This window comes from Carassius carassius, chromosome 36 (assembly GCF_963082965.1).
Source record: "Carassius carassius chromosome 36, fCarCar2.1, whole genome shotgun sequence".
Taxonomy (NCBI): domain Eukaryota; kingdom Metazoa; phylum Chordata; class Actinopteri; order Cypriniformes; family Cyprinidae; genus Carassius; species Carassius carassius.
The window spans coordinates 12,896,440-12,915,140 of NC_081790.1; the positions used below are offsets into that span (position 1 = coordinate 12,896,440).

The window sequence follows — 18,701 nt, forward strand, 5'->3', positions numbered from 1 at the left end:
CCAATCCTGTTTGTATTTTTGAGAAGTGACGCTGTTGTGTTTGTTTCTATCGGCCGCTGTCCATTAGCCTAAGGTTCTGAAATGCAATATTTTTTTAATAGCCTAGTCTATTTTTTTTATTTTTTAAATGGCGTGCGCCCTTGAGCACCCACGGAGAAAAACATAAATCGGCGCCTATGCCTGGAGGTGTGCCACGAGCGGAGCTATAATACTGATGTTTCGTGTTGTTTCCATTAACATATATTCACTTATGTGCTGATTTCCAACAAAATACAGAAATATGATGCAATTGTACTTACGTGAATGGGGTCTTTTATCACAGGGACGGCTCCATGTTTTAATAGCAAATGATGCACAAATCCAGCGTCGACTTGGGCCTCGTTTATAAAACATTCGTCACTCAAATGAACAGAACACACAAACGCACTTGATACACTCTGTTGCTGTCCCGGAAAAACAAACTGCATCCACTGTTCATGTAACGCTGGGTTCTTTGGGAAGCTGAACACGGTAAACTTTCCCTCACATCCAAAAATGCACTTATTTGGAGGCATTCTCGAACAATCCTATGCAGCGCTGCCGACGATTTTGAAGCGCGTTGTTGTGCGTAGTCTCTCTCTCCTCTGGTCTGTGTGTGTGTGTGCGGGCGCGCTTTTCAGAGAGAAATGCTCATATAAGGACTTCCGTTCTCGTCTACGTCATTAGATCCACAATCGGAAAAAAAACAGCTGAAACTTGTACCACCTTTAAGTAAGATTTTCGGCACAGAAATTCTCAATCATTCTTCTAAACTGTTTTTTAAAACTTTGGCCATGTTTAGCATGAGAATCCATCTCTTTAACACTGTGAACAACCCTGAATACATGAAACACCATTGTACCCCCCCCCCTTTAAATGTATGTACATGCCTGATGTGAACAACGACATTGTCTCATTCTTGTATAACTTCCATGTTTAAACACAGAGAGAGGGTTTCACAGACAGGGCCAGAACTAGGTAAAATTAACAGTTAAGTTACACTCCTCATAAACAACATCAAGTGAAAAAGGAAAAGACGAAAATAATCTAATCTCAGTCGATCTCGCTGGCCCAGGGTTCAAGCGCGGTTTTGTGCGCTACAGGCGCATGAGAATAATAGTTAACTAACGGATGAGAAATGTCCCGTCCTTTAGACAAACAAGAATTTTCAATGATCACAAACAGTCTCTCGAGGGAAAAAAAGAGCGAATAAAGGTCTAAGATCCCTGGTAGGGGTGTGCGATATATATCATCTGCGATAATATCGTAATTGTTGTTTTAACAAGTTTATGGAGTAAACATCCCTACAGTTTATTTTTTACAACAGCTCAATAAACAATACGTCATTGAGACTTACGTTTTAGACACCATATTGGCTCTATTTTGCCAACAAAAAAATATTCCAAACACAGCCACAGCACTTGAGCAACATGACGGTGTTTCGTTCCTGAATTAATCAACTGTTTAAATGATTCGTTTCAATCGCAATGACTTTCTTTTTAACAGTGATTTTCTGCCATACTGTCACATTTCGAATTTTCCCCCCGATAATTTTCATGTTTTTAATTATTTCAGATATCAGCATAAATGTTTTATGTTTTATATATCAAAACATTATTTATGCAATTGTATTTGCAGGTAAAATCCATTAATGTCTTGCATTAAACGGTGTGTGTATACATCTAAATGCCACTTCAGATGCAGCTTCTGTGTTAATTTAATTTGTTTGGTAACAGCCCCGAATGTCTTATTATTCTAATTCACTGATTAAGTAAGAATTTGAATAAAAAAATAATGGACTCTTTTAGAAAAAAAATTGTTTTATAAAGGTAAAAAAAAAGACCATAAAATGTAAATATCAGTTTAAAGTTATTGGAAAAGATTACTTTCTATTCAGTGTGAATTAAAAAAATAAATAATAATAATAATAATAATTATCACGTTTAATCATTTGAGACGTGATTTTACAGAAGGCAACCAGGGTAAGGATAACTGAGTTTATAAAATTAATAAACAAACAAACTATATCTTCTCTATTTCCAGTTTGTAGCGTGGATCATTCATTGCAACATTTAATCTGATTCGCATGCTCAAGAATCTGTTATCTTGAAAAATAATTTATGCTACTACTGCCCACTAACTTGATTTTAAACCTATATTATTATCCAATTTATAAGCCTTAAAACATCTTAAAATGCACACATGTAGGTCAAGAAAATCTCAATTTTCCTTTTAGGGACATATTTATAAAAACCTGTGTAGCCTATGCCTTAAAAATTTAAATTTTCATGTTAAAGATATAAATATTTTTCAATACATAAATTACCTTCCTCAGTATTGTTGCAATGTAGGAATACTGGTTTAAGAAATGCAAGTTTGTACAGTACATTATGTTGCACACTTCTTGTAAACAGCAGGCTTTCAAGAAAAAGGTGATAGAAAAAGTAATGGGGGCCTGTGCCCCAGTAGAGCTTTAGGTCTAGCAACGCCCCTGGTTTAACTACTGGAATTACTTTATGAAATGAACGGTGTATTACAGTAAAATGGTTTTCTGATTCTAGAAGCCTTACGGTAGACGGGTAAAAGCTAGGATGTCTAAACTTCACACTGGGCGCAAGTAAAGAATGGGCACACTACAAAAACTCTATACAAAGCCACGCCCACCGAGTCAGCGCTACGTGCTTTAAAGATGGCGGCACGTGTGAGTGTGGGATCTGATGTTTTTAGTAGCCTCAAGTTTGTGATTTGAAGTTCTGTATATGGGAAGACGTTAAACGTCAGGTTTCCGTAGATCGCTCAGACTCGCGCTCTCTGTCGTTCATATAGACGGGGATGTGATCGCTCACCGCGCTTGGAGAGGTAGAGTTGGTGGCCAGTTTGGCATGCTAAAACTGACAGCTGTAAGCAGCTAACTGTTAGCTGTTCACATACACTTAAGGGCATCGTTCACGAAAACTTCAGCAAATGTGACCTGCACTTCCAAAACTACGAGACCAGCGGGTGGTAACCTGCTTACGTTAGTCAGAACCACAGCCTTAGGTGCTTTGCCATTGGTCACTCACTGAATGCTTCTGCTTCCATCAACTACATTAACACCTTACGACCTCCTTATTTAAACCAGTCTTGTGTGTTAAGTAGACTTCACATTGCTTTTATTTACTTTGCCTAGCACCAGCAGCATTTTGAAGCCCGTAAAACCATTTTAATAAATTACTCGCGGTAAGTTAGTAGTTTTGACAGGACAGGATTAAAGCCCCGAATGACTGACATTTTTCATGGTGTAATTAATTTTTTGGTTTGCGGTTATTTTTCCAATATTATTTTGCGGTAGTAATATGCTATCCCGAGCTTTAAGCAAATCTCTTTCCTATGGAAATCCACTAGTGGCGGGTTTCACTGGGAGCTGTTGTAGTCGTGTGTGTTTTCATCAGACCGCCGTGTGTAAAGTTTCCTCGCGAGCTGAACGCGGCTTCAGACCGGCGAAGGTGGCTGTTGTGACTAAAACCACACGATATGAATTCGAGCAGCAGAGATATCGCTATGCGGGACTGTCAGAGGAGGATCTCAAACAGCTGGTAAGCAGACACTTGTGAAGTGAATACACCTGTTAATCTCTGTGCATTGATTAGATACACCGTTTTATCTTGTTACTAAATCTAAAAACAAAATCTATCCACTGACGGTGATGTTATTGTAATATTTGCATACTGAAAGTTGACCCCTCCCACTATTCCAGAAGCCTTGGTTTAGGAATATCCGGCTCATTTTCCCATAGGGATTTACAAATAATAATAATAATAATAATAATAATAATACAAATAAATAAAAGTGTTTTTTTAAGAGTTTTATGCCATGAAGCAACCAGTTTCGAGGTGAATCACATTACAGACTGATTTGAAGCAAAAAAGTATTAAAATCTACAGTACTATTAAGCATTGCAAAAGCAATCAAACTAAAAATGATGCAGAAATATTTAACTATTGACTTTATTTTTATATGCATATTATGTATATTTTGCAGTAGTCAAGTAGTTTGAGTGCTTATGAAAACTGCCCACTAGCGTTCTACTTTTGCTGTTTTTACAACATCTTTTTATGGAAGAAACAGTAATAGTAGTACACTTTTATGCATTTCTAAATTCAGCATATATTATTTGTTGTGCTTCATGGGAGTGTACAGGCACTAAAGAGTAATTTTGGCACAATTTTGGCAGGCTGATGGCTTCAACAAAAGCAAATATCAGTTAACAACCTCATAGCTCACAGTAGATAACTCATTATACACATTATCTACTATTGTCAGTTTGATTCAGCAGCATGAAAAATAGGTTTAAATATTTAAAAGGTCACCAACAATGCCAAGTCCAGAGTCCAAATCCAACTAACACCCCAATATACACAATTTTTTTTTTTTTTTAAGAAGCATTACACCATTTATGATATTTAATCTGTCTTCTACTTGTCATCACAGCTTGCCCTGAAAGGATCCAGTTACAGTGGGCTTCTGGAGAGACACAATATACACACCATCAATGTTGGACAGATTGTGGACAGCCTACAGTAAGATTATGATGATCAGAAATGGAAACTAATTCAAACAGGATTTGAATTAATTTTCAAACAATTTTCAAAATTGCCCTTCTTTTATTTTCGAAGAAAAGAAGGAATTGAGGTGCGCATTGTCAAAAGAGGCGAGTATGATGTGGACACCGTGCGATGGGCCGATGCCATCATCTCTGCTGGAGGTAAAGCTCAGGATTTGTTTTTTAGGTTTGATAATTTCAACTGGGCACTGGTTGACACATGAGAAATTTCATGTACTACTTTTCTCTCTTGTACAATTCAAAACAGCCTTGTTTATGTCATAGGTGATGGCACCATGCTGCTAGTTGCCAGTAAAGTGTATGATAAGAACAAACCTGTATTTGGGGTCAATACAGACCCGGAAAGGTAATAAAAGCTATCCTATAATGAGTTGAAGTTTCCTGTTTGTTTTATAAATATATAATGTAGCTGTGTTTTTGTAGGTCAGAGGGTCACCTGTGTTTACCTGTGCACTATACACATGCCTTTTCAGAGGCCTTACAGAAACTCAGGAAGGGTGAGTTCAGGTTTGTACAATCAGCAGTTATCCAATTTGCAGTCAGTTGTTTTCTTCCACTTCTCTTGCAGAAATACTCGGCAAAAGTACTTTTCCCTCTTGTTAAAGAAGTTCTAGTTCAAGTGAGCATTTCTTATAGAAAATAAGTTTGATATAGACTGTGTACCCCACTGGAAAGTTAATATTACTAGCTAATAGCTGTTTCCTATGGGACAAGGATTGGTTTTCTTCTTGGGGGAGGTGCTTGGCTGCTCAGAAAGCCAAATCCTTCATTAACCCGTATTCATGGCCTGGGACATTTTTGTGTGTGTGTATCAACAATTAAATTTGTCCACTAAAATTATAGTTGAATATAACTGAATTAAATCCATTAATTCTGATGATTAGTATCTGACATACAAATATAATCCACCCCAGCCAACTTTATAAACTGATTAAATGTTTATTTTAATGTTCTATGATGTATCCCTATGTCTTTCCTTTGTCTTTTTAAAAAAAAAAGTTACTCTATTTGCTAGGTGGCAGTGGCGTCAGCGCATCCGTATGTACTTGGAGGGCACTGGGATCAACCCGACTCCAGTGAACCTGCATGAGCTGCAGCTGAGCCTGGAGCAGCACAAGAAGGCGCACCGCATCACTACAGACACTCAGAGCAGTACGCATCATTACTGTCTTAATACAACTTTCCTCTGTGCTGCTCTTCTGACTTCAGAGTCTTACAAATAATATCAAAAAATGTCTAGGTCATATTTCACAGCAAAAAAATGGATTTAATAATTCATTTTATTACTGTATGTCAATCATGAGAATTAGAGTGTTTAATGCACCTGCATTTGTTCATAATAGTTTTATTAAATCGCATGTATCAACAGTTTTACAAATGTTATATATATTCTGCAGTCATTTTCCTGGTTAGGTGTTTTATTTAAAATGAGATATTTTAAAGAATTTTTAAAAACCAAACAGTTGTTGGTCCCCATTGACTTTGATAGTGGTGAAAGATATACTATGAAAGTCAAAGAGGACCATCAATTGTTTTATTACCAGCATTCTTCAAAATATCTTCTTTCATGTTTACCATAAGATAGAAAATCATACAGGTTTGAAACGACATGAGGCTGAGGAAATGATGACCGTTTTTTGCTTTTATTTTAGAGGGGAACTGTTCCTTTAAAGGCAGTAACATTGCACAGTGCACACAGCTTTGATTACATTCTAAGAAAGTTTGTGTATTCTTTGTGTTCTACAGAAAAATAACAATGCTCTCATGTTTTTGTGACAGGTATGACACATAACAGTCCTGAAAGGCCTCATCTGCTTCCTGTCCGAGGGCTCAATGAGATCTTCATTGGGGAGTCCCTGTCCTCCAGGTATATGCCCCTGCCCACCATTCTGTGACATTTTGGGACCAGTCGCACCCCTCGAACATTTCATCAACCACTTGTCCTTTTTCACTCCATGCATCGCCCCATCTCCCCTTACTTGTGGATTTCTGTTTGCCACAGGTTGAAGTATAAATCCTTCAAACCTCATCTTACCCTCTCGCTTCATAGGGCTTCATACTATGAAATCTCCATCGACGACGGGCCGTGGGAGAAGCAGAAGAGCTCAGGCCTTAGCATTTGCACTGGAACTGGATCTAAAGCCTGGTGAGTTACTGAAGTGATCTTACAACACCTCATAAAAATGTCAAGAGATTACCAAATCATTTTTGTTCCTTTGTCCAGGTCCTACAATATTAATAAGCTTGTGGAGCAGGCAGTGGAGGATGTCCTTAGAATAGGTTAGAAACACTAAATCAGTTTGTAAACATTCTGCATTACTTATGTTCTATGACAGAACAGTTTATAATCATCAGCTACTACAGGCACAATCTTCATCTTTTCTGTATCTTAGGTAAATTAAAAACCGGTTTGGATGTTCCTCTAAATCGGGAGTTCATTGCGAGTGGTGAGTTCAAAATACAATCTTTTTTTGTGTGTGTGTGTGTGTTCGTACAAGTTTAAATAAGCTCAAAAGTATTTTCAAATGGCTTTTTTGTTTCCTTTCAATTTACAAAATTAAGATTCTGGGATTTGTTTCTTAAGTGTTTCTTATCCTTATGTTCAGTGAAACGTATCATTTGTATTTCAAAATAACCTTTATTTTATTTTTATCTGCAGTTTAAAACAGTTGGCTCCTGTTTTGTGGCTGAAATATATCATTTGTATTTTAAAATGACTGTAATTTTTGTAATTCATAAAATGAATATTCTGCATTTTAAATAATTGGTCCCTATTTTGTGTTCAGTGACTGAAACATACAACGAATCCCTGATCTTCAGCCCAGAGGAGGACAAGCTTTACTTCAGTATAAGAGAGCCGATAGTCAACAGGGTATTTTCCAATAGCAGACAAAGAGGTTTTGCCAAAAAGTGAGTTTTAAATTCCATCTTCACAACTGTCTTAGTAAATTATTTTATAATTTAATACAATATTAGTCTTCTATGAAAAAAAAGAACATTTTTAATAATAAATACTGTAACATTGTTGCTTACTGTCTAATGCATTAACTTTTTTGACCAAACAAGGCTGAAAGCTAATGAAAATGCTGTGAAAACCTGCAGTGCTCATGCTCTTGTTTTCGGTAGGGTTTGTGTCCGCTCAAGGTGTTGGGATGCCTGCATGGTGGTGGATGGTGGGACGTCCTTCGAGTTTAATGATGGTGCCATTGCTACAATCAGCTTAAATGAGGAGGACCTGTTGCGAACAGTCATTCTTGATTAAAAACTCTTTATTTATTGAGGACTGAATGATTGTCTTTAAGGCCAGACTTTGATGGGACAGTGGGTACTTTAAGAACTGAGTTTTAAGGGATGACGGGGTTTGCAGATGAAATGTATATTTATAGTCAGTTATATTAGTATATATACCAATATAACTTACTTAAATGACCCTCTAGTTTGCAGCCTTCAGAAATAACATTAAAACACTTTTCCCACCCAGATACACCAGCATAATATCGTCACATCTGTTGGTGTATAATGTTCTAGAAATGTGATGCAGATTCATGTTTAAGCACATTTAATCAAACTTTTTTGGAATACGGTTGTGACAAATGTGCACATAAGTATTTTGTAAATGTAGAAATCAAACATTTTTGAAATTGCAACCTGAAAATACGTAATATTTCAAGTACACAACAGGGCAAAATTTTGAATGTGGAGTCAAACTCTACTCTGTCAGGTCAAAGCATTATGCAAGCACTGGTTTAAAACACCAGAAATTTGGAAAACCATTTTCAGGACCCTTGGTGCTTTAAAATGTCTGCGCTCTATTTTTATTTTTTTACATTTACACTTATTTGGATGTTTTTTATGTGACATCATAAACATCACAATGTAAAGTATCTAAAATATAATATGGAAATGGGAAAAACTCACACGGGGATGGCTTTAAATAAAATGCAATACATTTATTTACAATTCAGACAATGTATACAATTCATTAAAATACATGTCTAGCAACAACCAAAGTTGTACAAAATTCAAGTTTTCCAATATTAAAACTGCTCAGAAAAATGGAAGAGATTCACATGAATTTCTCTGCTCTAAAAGCACCTGGTTTAATACATCTGTATGGTAAAATTATTTGGGAACAGTATAAAATAACCATAAAACCACTGTCTTATTACTAAACTTTGATAATCCTATAGTAAAACTGGCAATGTACTTGATCATGGCAGGAAAACATCTTGCATGACAAACAGAACCCACCATTATTATTCTAGATTGCACCTGAAGTCACAAACATTTACCGTAGTTAAATTCACCATTTTCAAAATTATTAGCTATTGGTACGAAACATTTAAAGTTAAAATATACCACTAACCAGCCTGTCCACTCTTCATCTCTTATTTTGTAATCTTTGCAAAGTAACTAGAACGCCACTCAATTCAAGATTGTCAGGACCTCCAACACACTTGCCCTCTTCACAAAATTGAAACTGTAACAATTTAAAACGAGGACTTACCAGTGATAATAAAGACGTTTTTAAAATCACAAATAACTCTAATTGGGTCCACTTGAGAGAGATATGGACTAATGTAAAAACTATTTTACAATTTGGTTTACCCTGTAATCATCCTGAATTAAAAACCATCAATGTTTGTACACAAGGATGCAGTGCATTCCCCAAAGTGTGCGATCCTTTCTTGATGCCGAGGTGGGACGTGCCACAGTGGAGAAAGGCTGTGTGTTGATCTGTATGTGCGGTAGACCTTTACAAAGAATGGGCAGGTAGCTGTCCTGTATAAGCCCAAAGACCTCTAGGGTCTGCAAATTTAGAAACTTTTCAAAGTCACTGTAGAGAAAAAGAGAAGGAATATTTAGGGTTTGTAAGCAGACACTGTGTACAGATCAAAAGTGTTTTCTAAATTCCACCGCTCTCTTACATGAGTGAAGCTGGGTGGATCTGATAACAGCGGCTCAGTGCCAGATGTCTCAAAGAGGAAAGTTGCTGCAGGACTGGGAAACTGTCCACTGTCACAAGGACGCTATCACTGAAATGATAAAAACACAAATGAAGGTGAACTTCCTGCTGTTTGCTATTGGGCATCTGATCCACAGTCATCTTTTCAGTTAGGAACTTACCTCAAATCTAGATTTGTGAGGTTTGGACATCTATTTACTATAGCTTTAACATCTGAAACCCGCACAAAAAAAGAAAAAGAAATTGTTGGTGCATGAAATGGTTACAAATGCATTTATATAAATCTGAATTCCTTGCTTTGCTTACCTTCCATGGTGAGGTTTTGTCTGTAACCACTGATGTTCAGTTGAGTGATGCTGGAGGGAATGTTGTTAACAATAGCTTGAATATGGAGATTATTGAAGTCACACCATGACACATTCATTTCTTCAATTCTGGGGAAAGAAATAAAACTTTAAAGGGTGTCATCATATGATTAACAATTTTCTTTGATCTATGGAGGTAAACCTTACCTCCGTTACACTGGGGAACTGAGCATTGATATGCTTGTGACAAGTCACAGACTTAGTTATTTTAACAGTACCATACACAAATATAGTAAACATGACCTTATACAATTAGACATATTGTACTGTACAACACTTTTGCCAGAATAGAGGTAGGATGCATTTAGAGAAATTAATAACATGTAACTGCATGCAGAAATAAAAAAATATAACAGTTAAAAAGAAATGTACACAGCAAGTGCCCTCTATCAAATAACTGTGTCTACACAGTATTTAAAAACAACTAGTTCTGACATTTCTGATAATGAACACATGCTCATCAAGCATTACATTTAAGAAATTAGTTGTTGTTGAATGTACACCAACATTTAAAAGTTGCTAAGATTGTGTTTTTGAAAGTCTTGAATACTTATCAAGGTTGCGCTTATTTGATCAAATGCAGTAAAAGAAAAAAAAAAAAAAGAACTGACTTCCTGAAATTTTTTTATGGACATTACACTAGCCTTCAGTGTCGTGATTTTTCAGAAATCCTTCAAATATGCTGATTTGGTGCATTGCTTATTTTCAACATTGAAACTGTCATGCTGCTTATTTCTCTAGAAACAGTGAAAGATTTTTCTCAGGACCACATTTTTTTTTTATATATATATATAGAAAGTTAATCTTACCGAGTGCAAGATTTTAGCATCTCAGCCAGAGATTCAGGAGAGAAGCCAGAACAGCCACACAAATTCAATCTGACAATTTCAGTATTTTGAACCAGAGAACTGCAAGAGTGGAAAATACAGGTTCAAGGTCTTCATATTTACATTTTCAAAAAAGATATAGTTAAATCTGCAGTTTTACATTCTGAAGGAATGTGAATGCTACAAGTGGCTAATAACAATATATAAAAAATAATTATTTCTATATAAAATGTGTTATTTCTACATAAAATACATAAATAGAAATATATATGACAGCCTGAAAGACAATCTAGTAAGATCTAAAGAAACTGTCAACAGCAAGAGTAGTTTTCTCTTTGTCATCGAACACAAAAACTAAATGCTGTTTGGTTGTGAATAAAATCCATTTTGATTGGTCAATTTGTGCCACTAACAAAAAAAAAATCGAGTTATGTTGTAGTGTGTAAAATGTCTTTTTGACTATCACTTACTGAATGATGCTATCAGAGAGTGCCAATCCTTCGAGACTGAGATTCTGTAGATGTTTGCAGCGAGACAGGATGTCTTCGAGAACAGACGACTCCACTGTGCAGTTGGATAAATCCAGATGCTGGACACGAAGTTTCCTGTAATTCAAAAAGCACAACATTTACAATCATAAGACAGCACCAACAACAGCACTTACACAATAGGACTTTACTGTGGCACTGTGAAAACACAAATTACTCACTGTGTACTTTTAAACCTGGGTTGAGCGATGCATGTGTGTGGACAGCGCAACCTCAAGGCACCAGCTGAGAGAACCTGCCCAAGCTCTGCGTCTAACTGAGCCTTTCCCACCAGGTCCACACTGTGCCACAGAGACTCATCAAACCTGCAAATGCAGAGTTTTGACTTTTATTATTTCCATCACAGGTGATCAGTGGTCTTCCAAACTCCAACTTTGTAATATTGTATAAAGAGAGCTTACGCCAAACGATGCCAGCGCTTGCAGACACGTGACGTCCGGAGGAGATCTTGCAGTGAGAGACGAGACAGGATTCCCAACAACAGCTCATCAGGCAGACTGTCCCAACACATGCCTGCTGAGGGAGGAACAAGTTAACAAATTAGGCTCTAATCTGCCCATACAAGTCCATGTACATCTTATAAGCAATTACAATAATAGAATACAACTAATTTTTGAGGAGAAACTGTAAGTGGCCCCCCAAAATGGAAGTTTACAGGATACTGATAAGTTGTTTGTTTATGCAACTATGTCCCATTAACCTTTACAGCTCTTACACACATATAAAAAAAGTTTCCAATCAGATATACACTAATACATTAAACCTGTAAACACCTGCATATGAAACAATCAGAAAACTCTATTTTAATGAAAAGATTCACAGAAACTTAGGACAAAACAGTAAAAGAAAATGTTGTGTGTATTTTGTTACGCGTATTAGTATTTGATACATCAGGCCTTTACAACTCATACAGTATAATACAATTAAAATATGGATCTCAAGACTTGAATTATATATAGAGGCCCTAAATAAACAAAATGAGATAATTTGGTGCTAAAGTCAGTCTGTTAGTTATGTGTTACATTGAGATCTTTTCAACAGACTATTTACATAAATATAGTGACAACATTTATATCCTCCAATAATATGTCTTAGTAAGATGATATTTAAATGCTTAGTTTTATGATCATAGCGCTGTGGTTTTTATTGTGGGGGCAAAAAATATAATGCAAAACAATGCAATTATAATTGAGAGATGTAGAAATAAACAATCCCCAAAAGCCTAATGCATATTATATTGCCTTTTTAAAATTAGATTTCTGAATAATTATCATGTATGGATAAGTAAACCAAAGTTGCGTAAGACTAGAAAATGTTGCCATCTTTTTTTAAGTTGACGTAATAAATAATAATTTCCAAATTTCACAGCAAAAAGACAACCTGAAGGTACACATTTTAACATCTACAAAAGTATGATGTAATAACCAAAAGAGTTTAAGAACATGTTTGTGATCATGATAGAAATACATGTACCAAATATAATACAGTACGATTTATGTGTTTCAATTTCTCAGTCACAAACCTGATGAATCTCTTCTTTTCCTGGGACGTCTGGCAAGAACAAATATGTTTTCCTCATTTTCTTTCCCTTTAGCAGAAGTCAGGATCTTTTTGTGTGGAGGTGACCACTGCTGGATGAGCCCGTGTGGTGTGTTTTCTGTGTCTAGACCCCCAATGCAGGAGGACCGCCTTTTCCATTTACTCCGCTGAGGCTTGCACAGGGATCCCTCCAAATTCCCACTCAGTTCTTTAAACGGTCTACATAAAAACAAGAAAAACACATAATGCAACCTTACCATTTCGTGTTGTTTTAAGTATATATAGAGGAATAACTGCAGAAACCAATAACCGCGATCTCCCAAAACTAATTATAAACAGTCCTCACTACATAAGGTCAACCTACAACAATTTTAAAAATAAATAACATAACTTCTCACTACACAATATGCAGTGGCTAAAAACACATCAACACAATCACAAAAGTTTTTATTGCTTGTATAACGTTACTGTAAACTGCAAGCTCACGTCACAAGATCAGTGATGCCCGCCATTTGTCGCGAGTTATGTCTATGCCAAAAAAAGTCTCTACAATAGCTTGTATTTTCCAAAGTCAAAACGGTATATTGACTAACGCAACCATTCAAAAGATTTAAAGAACTTGCACAATTTAGATTTGCTTATATAAATACATTTTTAGAGAAAAATCGTCCTCGCGCTTCACAACACGATGGCGCGCGCCATCCACACATTAAAGTTAAATGCATTTTAAAAAAATGCGTTCAGCAGATCTTTGCGCAACAGATTTAAAGTCGTGTTTTAACAAATAACGGTTACTTTCATTATTGTGCACGGTGTTTTTATAAAACACCAACAAGTTACAAGACTTGCAAAACACACCAAGAGGGAGAATGGAGGGAGAATCCAAAGGTACGTTAGTAACTTACACAGAAACAACGTCACGTCAGTAAATATCAGGAAAATGCAAATAATACTTAGTTTTCATATTACCTTTCGTCTGGCATCCTGACTTTGTAAAGTTATTAGAAGTATTCACTTCTGTTAAACTTTCCGATACAGCAAGGCTCCACTGTCCTGCGCGCAGCTGGCTGGCGGGGCATTTAAACCTGCCTCTGGAGCGCTGTCCTGCTGCGAGCATAGACAGTAAAAGAAATGGACACAGCGACCCCATTGGAACTCAATTGAGACAATTGAAGCCCATTTCCCTTTCATAGGTCACTTCGATGCTGCCTAGGCTTACACCACGCACAGGAGGTGCTTAGCGGCCTTTCTTCATGCCCCCATTGCGATGGCCTGCGACTCAGGGTCCTTCGCTCGAGGGTAGATGTGTTCTCCGATGTCGCCGTGTCTAACCCCCGCCACACCACTTCTGCGACTGCCGAGGCACCGCACGAGGTGATAGCTTGGGGTGACACGTGTGACATGGAGCTCGAGGACAGTTCAGCGATGGAAAATTACTCTCCACATCGCTCGCTCTCCCCTACCCTAATACACAGGAAAACTTTTGAACCTGTCGTCTTTTCCTGTGAGGATTTACGGCCCACACCGGGGGCATGTAGTGCCATCTCCTTCGGTTGTGACCGCCATGATGACGACGTTCTTTCCACTGCGGCCTCGGGGTCCGAGGACTTCGCGGCCGACACGAGCCCTCTCCCTCCTAGTGGACAGGAGAGGCATGTTTCCCCCTCCTACAGTGAGCTGTTGGATGTGGTTTCCCGTGCAGTGGGTACATTGGGGCTGGAATGGGAGGTTGAGAAGGCCGAGGCCCAACCTTCTTCGAAGCTGGACGACCGTTTTCTAACTAGTCGGACACCTGCGCAGCCCCGGAGGCCTTTACCCTTTTTCCCGGACCTCCACCAGGAGGTTTCGAGGTCCTGGAAACAGCCGTTTGCGGCGCGCATCACGAACGCTGCGGCCGCGGATTTCGCCACCATTTCGGGCATGGCGAGTCACGGCTATACAGCGATACCGCCGATGGAGGAGACTCTCGCCGAACATCTTGCGCCTAATTCGGCCGCGGCGTGGAAGTCCCGCCCCCTCCTCCCCTCGAAGGCGTGTCGAGTCACGTCTATTTTAGTGGGAAAATCCTATATGGCCGCTGGTCAAGCAGCTGCTTCGCTTCATTCCATGGCGGTCCTTCAGGCCTACCAAGCGGAGCTGTTAAAAGGATTGGACGAGGGGGACGGCATTACACCTGAGGCGGTCAAGGAACTACGGCGAGCAACTGATTTGGCGCTTCGTGCTACCAAACATACTGCTCGAGCAGTGGGCCGTTCCATGGCTGGATTAATTACGGTTGAGCGCCACCTCTGGCTTAATCTCACCGATATAAAGGAAAAGGATAAATCTTTCCTCATGGATGCCCCTGTGTCTAAGGACGGTTTATTTGGAGAGGCGGTCACTTCAGTGGTGGAGAAGTTCACAGCAGCGAAACAACAATCAGCCGCTTTCCGCCAGCTGATTCCCCGCAGACCCAGAGAGGTTGAGCGCCGTCAGGCGCCCGCGCGTTCTCGCTCAACCTCCTCTCACCGCCAGCGAGTGCCCTCTCGGGAAGAGCCTTCACCTATGGCGCCCCCTCGCAAGGACTGGGGCCCTAGGGTTGTTCCACCGGCTCAACAACGCCAGCGAAAAAGGTTGAACCTGAGTTCGACGGCCAAGGCCTCTCGTTCTCGGGCACATAACAGCAGCTCCTGATTTTTTCGCTGCCTGCCAGGGACTGTGCCCTCCGCTAGAGAGCGCTGTTGGACCGCTTTCGCGCATCCAACACTCTCATTGCAGTCCCCACGCTCAAACCCTGACTGTTTCGCCGCAAACAGCGCCTCGAACAGCATTGGAGCGAACTGTAACACCAATCGCTTCCTCAGACACTATGCACGATCCAGTTTTCAGAGCTCGAGGAGCGCTTCAAAGGGTCTTCATCGAACGGCCCGTCATGACGGCTCGCTCAGCCGCCGCTGTTTCGCTAGCGGCAGAGCCCGATGCTCAATCTGTTGGCCTAATTCCTGCCGTGGACACGTTTCAGGATTACGTACAACGAGATACAACGCCTGCTCTGCATATACTTCCCCTGTGCACGAACACCGTGAGTCTTTCGTGCCCGGACATTTCTATGTGTGCAACAGCGTTGCAGGAAACGAACATGTTGAAACCGCTAATATTGTTTCGGGCCGCGTGGGAACGCTTGCCCGGCATTTCTCAATGGGTGTTACGCACAATTTGTCACGGATACACCATTCAGTTTCGGAAAGGCCCGCCCCCTTTCCGCGGAATTCTCTCCACGGTGATGAAACCGATGGACATGGCGGTGCTGAGACAGGAAATGTTAGCTCTACTGAGCAAAGGGGCTATAGAAGAAGTACACCCCTCTCAGATGGAGTCAGGGTTTTACAGCCGTTATTTTGTGGTACCAAAAAAGGACGGCGGATTACGACCCATTCTGGATTTACGCCGTCTAAATCTTGCACTCAGGTCGAGCAAATTCAAGATGTTGACGGTAAAATCTATTTTGTCTCAGATTCAACCAAACGACTGGTTTGTCACGATCGATCTGAAGGATGCTTATTTTCATATTCAGATCATCGAGAGACACCGGAAGTTCCTCAGATTCGCTTTGGAGGGCAAAGCGTATCAGTACCGCGTTCTTCCCTTTGGCTTAGCGCTAGCTCCCCGTACATTCTCAAAATGCATGGACGCAGCTCTGGCCCCGTTGCGGCTCCGGGGCGTCCGTGTGTTAAACTATCTGGACGACTGGCTGGTGTTAGCGCAATCTCAGACTCAAGCACACTCTCATCGAGATATTGTGCTAAATCATTTACACAGCCTGGGTTTACGCACAAACTTCCAGAAAAGTGTATTAATCCCCTCTCAACGGATTACCTTTCTGGGAGTAGATTTGGACTCTCGCGCGATGACAGCAAAGCTTTTTGTCCCGCGCGCTCAGTCGATTACGTCATGCGTTCAGCACTTCAGGGCGGCGGCGCTTCCCGTGATTCATCTGGGTTTGCTTTACATGCGCCCGTTTCAGTGGTGGACGAAACGACAGAATATTTCACCCCGTTGTTCTCCGCATCGAACGATCTCGGTGACGCGGAGGTGTGTGATGTCGTTAAAACAATGGACATCAGCCGAATTTCTCCTCACCGGGGTTCGGCTGGGAATTTGTGCTTCCCGAGAGACTGTCACGACAGACGCGTCTTTGACCGGGTGGGGAGCTGTTTGTCAGGGGCGCCCAGCCCACGGAGTGTGGACAGCGGCACAACGCAGCTGGCACATAAACAAATTGGAATTACTGGCGGTTTTTCTGGCTCTCCAGTATTTTTCGAGTCTACTGACCGGCCGTCATGTGCTTCTCAGAACGGACAACACTGCGGTCGTGGCTTATCTGAACCATCAGGGAGGATTACGTTCTCGCCCTCTGTGCAGACTGGCGAGGCGGATTCTTTTTTGGTCTCACGACAAATTTCTGTCGATCCGGGCTGTTCACATCCCCGGACGACTGAACTTCGGAGCGGATTTATTATCCAGGCAGACTCTGGAACAAGGGGAATGGAGATTACACCCCCAAACGGTGAATCACCTATGGCATATTTTCGGGGAAGCGGAAGTGGATTTATTCGCGTCAAGCACGACTACGCATTGCCCGCTATGGTTCTCCCTAAGCCCTCCATCACCCCTGGGTCTGGATGCGCTAGCTCACAGCTGGCCCAGGACCAGCTTGTATGCGTTTCCTCCGATTCGGCTGGTCCCAGCGGTATTATGCAGAATACGGCGGGACAGAGTGGGACAGCTGTTGCTGGTGGCTCCGCGATGGCACACACAGCCGTGGTTTGCGGATCTCATCAATCTGTTAGCGGGCTCTCCGGTGGAGATTCCCCTCAGACGGGATTTATTATCGCAAGCACAGGGACGGATCTGGCATCCCAGGCCAGATCTGTGGAACCTGTGGGCGTGGCCTCTGAGCGGAGTGAGTTGATATGTCCCGGTCTTTCTGCTGAAACTACCGAGACTATACTGAACTCTAGAGCAGTTTCTACGAGACGCTTATATGCTTTCAAGTGGAAACTGTTTATGACATGGTGTGAAACTCATGATGTGGATCCAGTTTACTGCCCTGTGGCTTCAGTACTGGAGTTTCTTCAAGACCGTTTTTCGGAGGGATTGACACCAGCCACCCTGAAGGTTTATGTGGCAGCTATCTCAGCTCACCATGAGCATATAGGTGGTGTTTCAGTGGGTCGTCATCCACTGGTTTCTCGCTTTATACAGGGTGCGCGACGGTTGAGGCCTTTCCGCCCTGTGCGAGTTCCTTCATGGGATTTATCCATTGTGTTACTGGGTTTGTCAGGGCATCCGTTTGAGCCCCTGGAAACTGTATCGGATAAGCTCCTGTCTCTGAAGACACTTCTTCTCATGGCTTTATCCTCCCTTAAAAGAGTTGGGGATTTACAGGCTCTCTCTGTCTCACCCTCGTGCATGGAGTTTGCACCAGGCTCTGTGAAAGTGTTGTTGCGACCTAGGCCTAATTATGTTCCTAAGGTCGCGTCTAATCCTTTTCATTTTCAGCAGGTGGTCCTGGAGGCCTTTTCTCCTGCTGCGACAGAGTCTGGAGATCTAAGTCTTTGCCCTGTGAGGGCGTTGAAGACTTATGTGGATCGCACTGCCCCATGGCGTGAGTCTGACCAGCTGTTTGTCTGTTTTGGACATAAGAATAAGGGCCATGCAGTTACGAAACAGCGCATGTCCCATTGGCTGGTGGAGGCTATTTCCTTGGCCTATGAGGCGCGCGGGCTCGCTTCGCCCTTAGGAGTAAAAGGTCATTCCACGAGAGCAGTGGCTTCTTCTCAAGCCTTTCTCAGT

General features: G+C 40.8%; 2 protein-coding genes across 5 annotated transcripts; one reads left to right on the forward strand and one right to left on the reverse strand.

The window, feature by feature from the left end:
- The first annotated feature begins 2,679 nt into the window (after positions 1-2,679).
- LOC132117199 (NAD kinase 2, mitochondrial-like) lies at positions 2,680-8,103 on the forward strand. Of its 2 annotated transcripts, none has more exons than XM_059526312.1 (12): positions 2,680-3,593; positions 4,489-4,577; positions 4,674-4,762; positions 4,886-4,967; positions 5,045-5,128; positions 5,637-5,773; positions 6,401-6,488; positions 6,624-6,767; positions 6,846-6,901; positions 7,015-7,068; positions 7,408-7,531; positions 7,748-8,103. In XM_059526312.1, exons 1-12 carry the CDS (start codon positions 3,354-3,356, stop codon positions 7,881-7,883), a joined length of 1,323 nt encoding a protein of 440 aa, XP_059382295.1. In that variant the 5' UTR covers positions 2,680-3,353; the 3' UTR covers positions 7,884-8,103. The 2 variants fall into 2 exon arrangements, with proteins under 2 accessions (XP_059382295.1, XP_059382297.1); XM_059526314.1 differs by having other exon boundaries at positions 2,681-3,593; positions 6,672-6,767.
- A 453-nt stretch (positions 8,104-8,556) lies between these two features.
- Positions 8,557-13,976, reverse strand: LOC132117200 (S-phase kinase-associated protein 2-like). Of its 3 annotated transcripts, none has more exons than XM_059526316.1 (10): positions 13,836-13,976; positions 12,850-13,085; positions 11,729-11,840; positions 11,489-11,632; positions 11,250-11,384; positions 10,762-10,860; positions 9,894-10,021; positions 9,749-9,800; positions 9,550-9,657; positions 8,557-9,458 (listed from the first exon to the last, which is right to left on the reverse strand). In XM_059526316.1, exons 1-10 carry the CDS (start codon positions 13,847-13,849, stop codon positions 9,257-9,259), a joined length of 1,230 nt encoding a protein of 409 aa, XP_059382299.1. In that variant the 5' UTR covers positions 13,850-13,976; the 3' UTR covers positions 8,557-9,256. The 3 variants fall into 3 exon arrangements, with proteins under 3 accessions (XP_059382299.1, XP_059382298.1, XP_059382300.1); XM_059526315.1 differs by having other exon boundaries at positions 11,729-11,843; XM_059526317.1 differs by lacking the exon at positions 13,836-13,976 and having other exon boundaries at positions 12,846-13,044.
- Between the last annotated feature and the right edge of the window lie 4,725 nt (positions 13,977-18,701).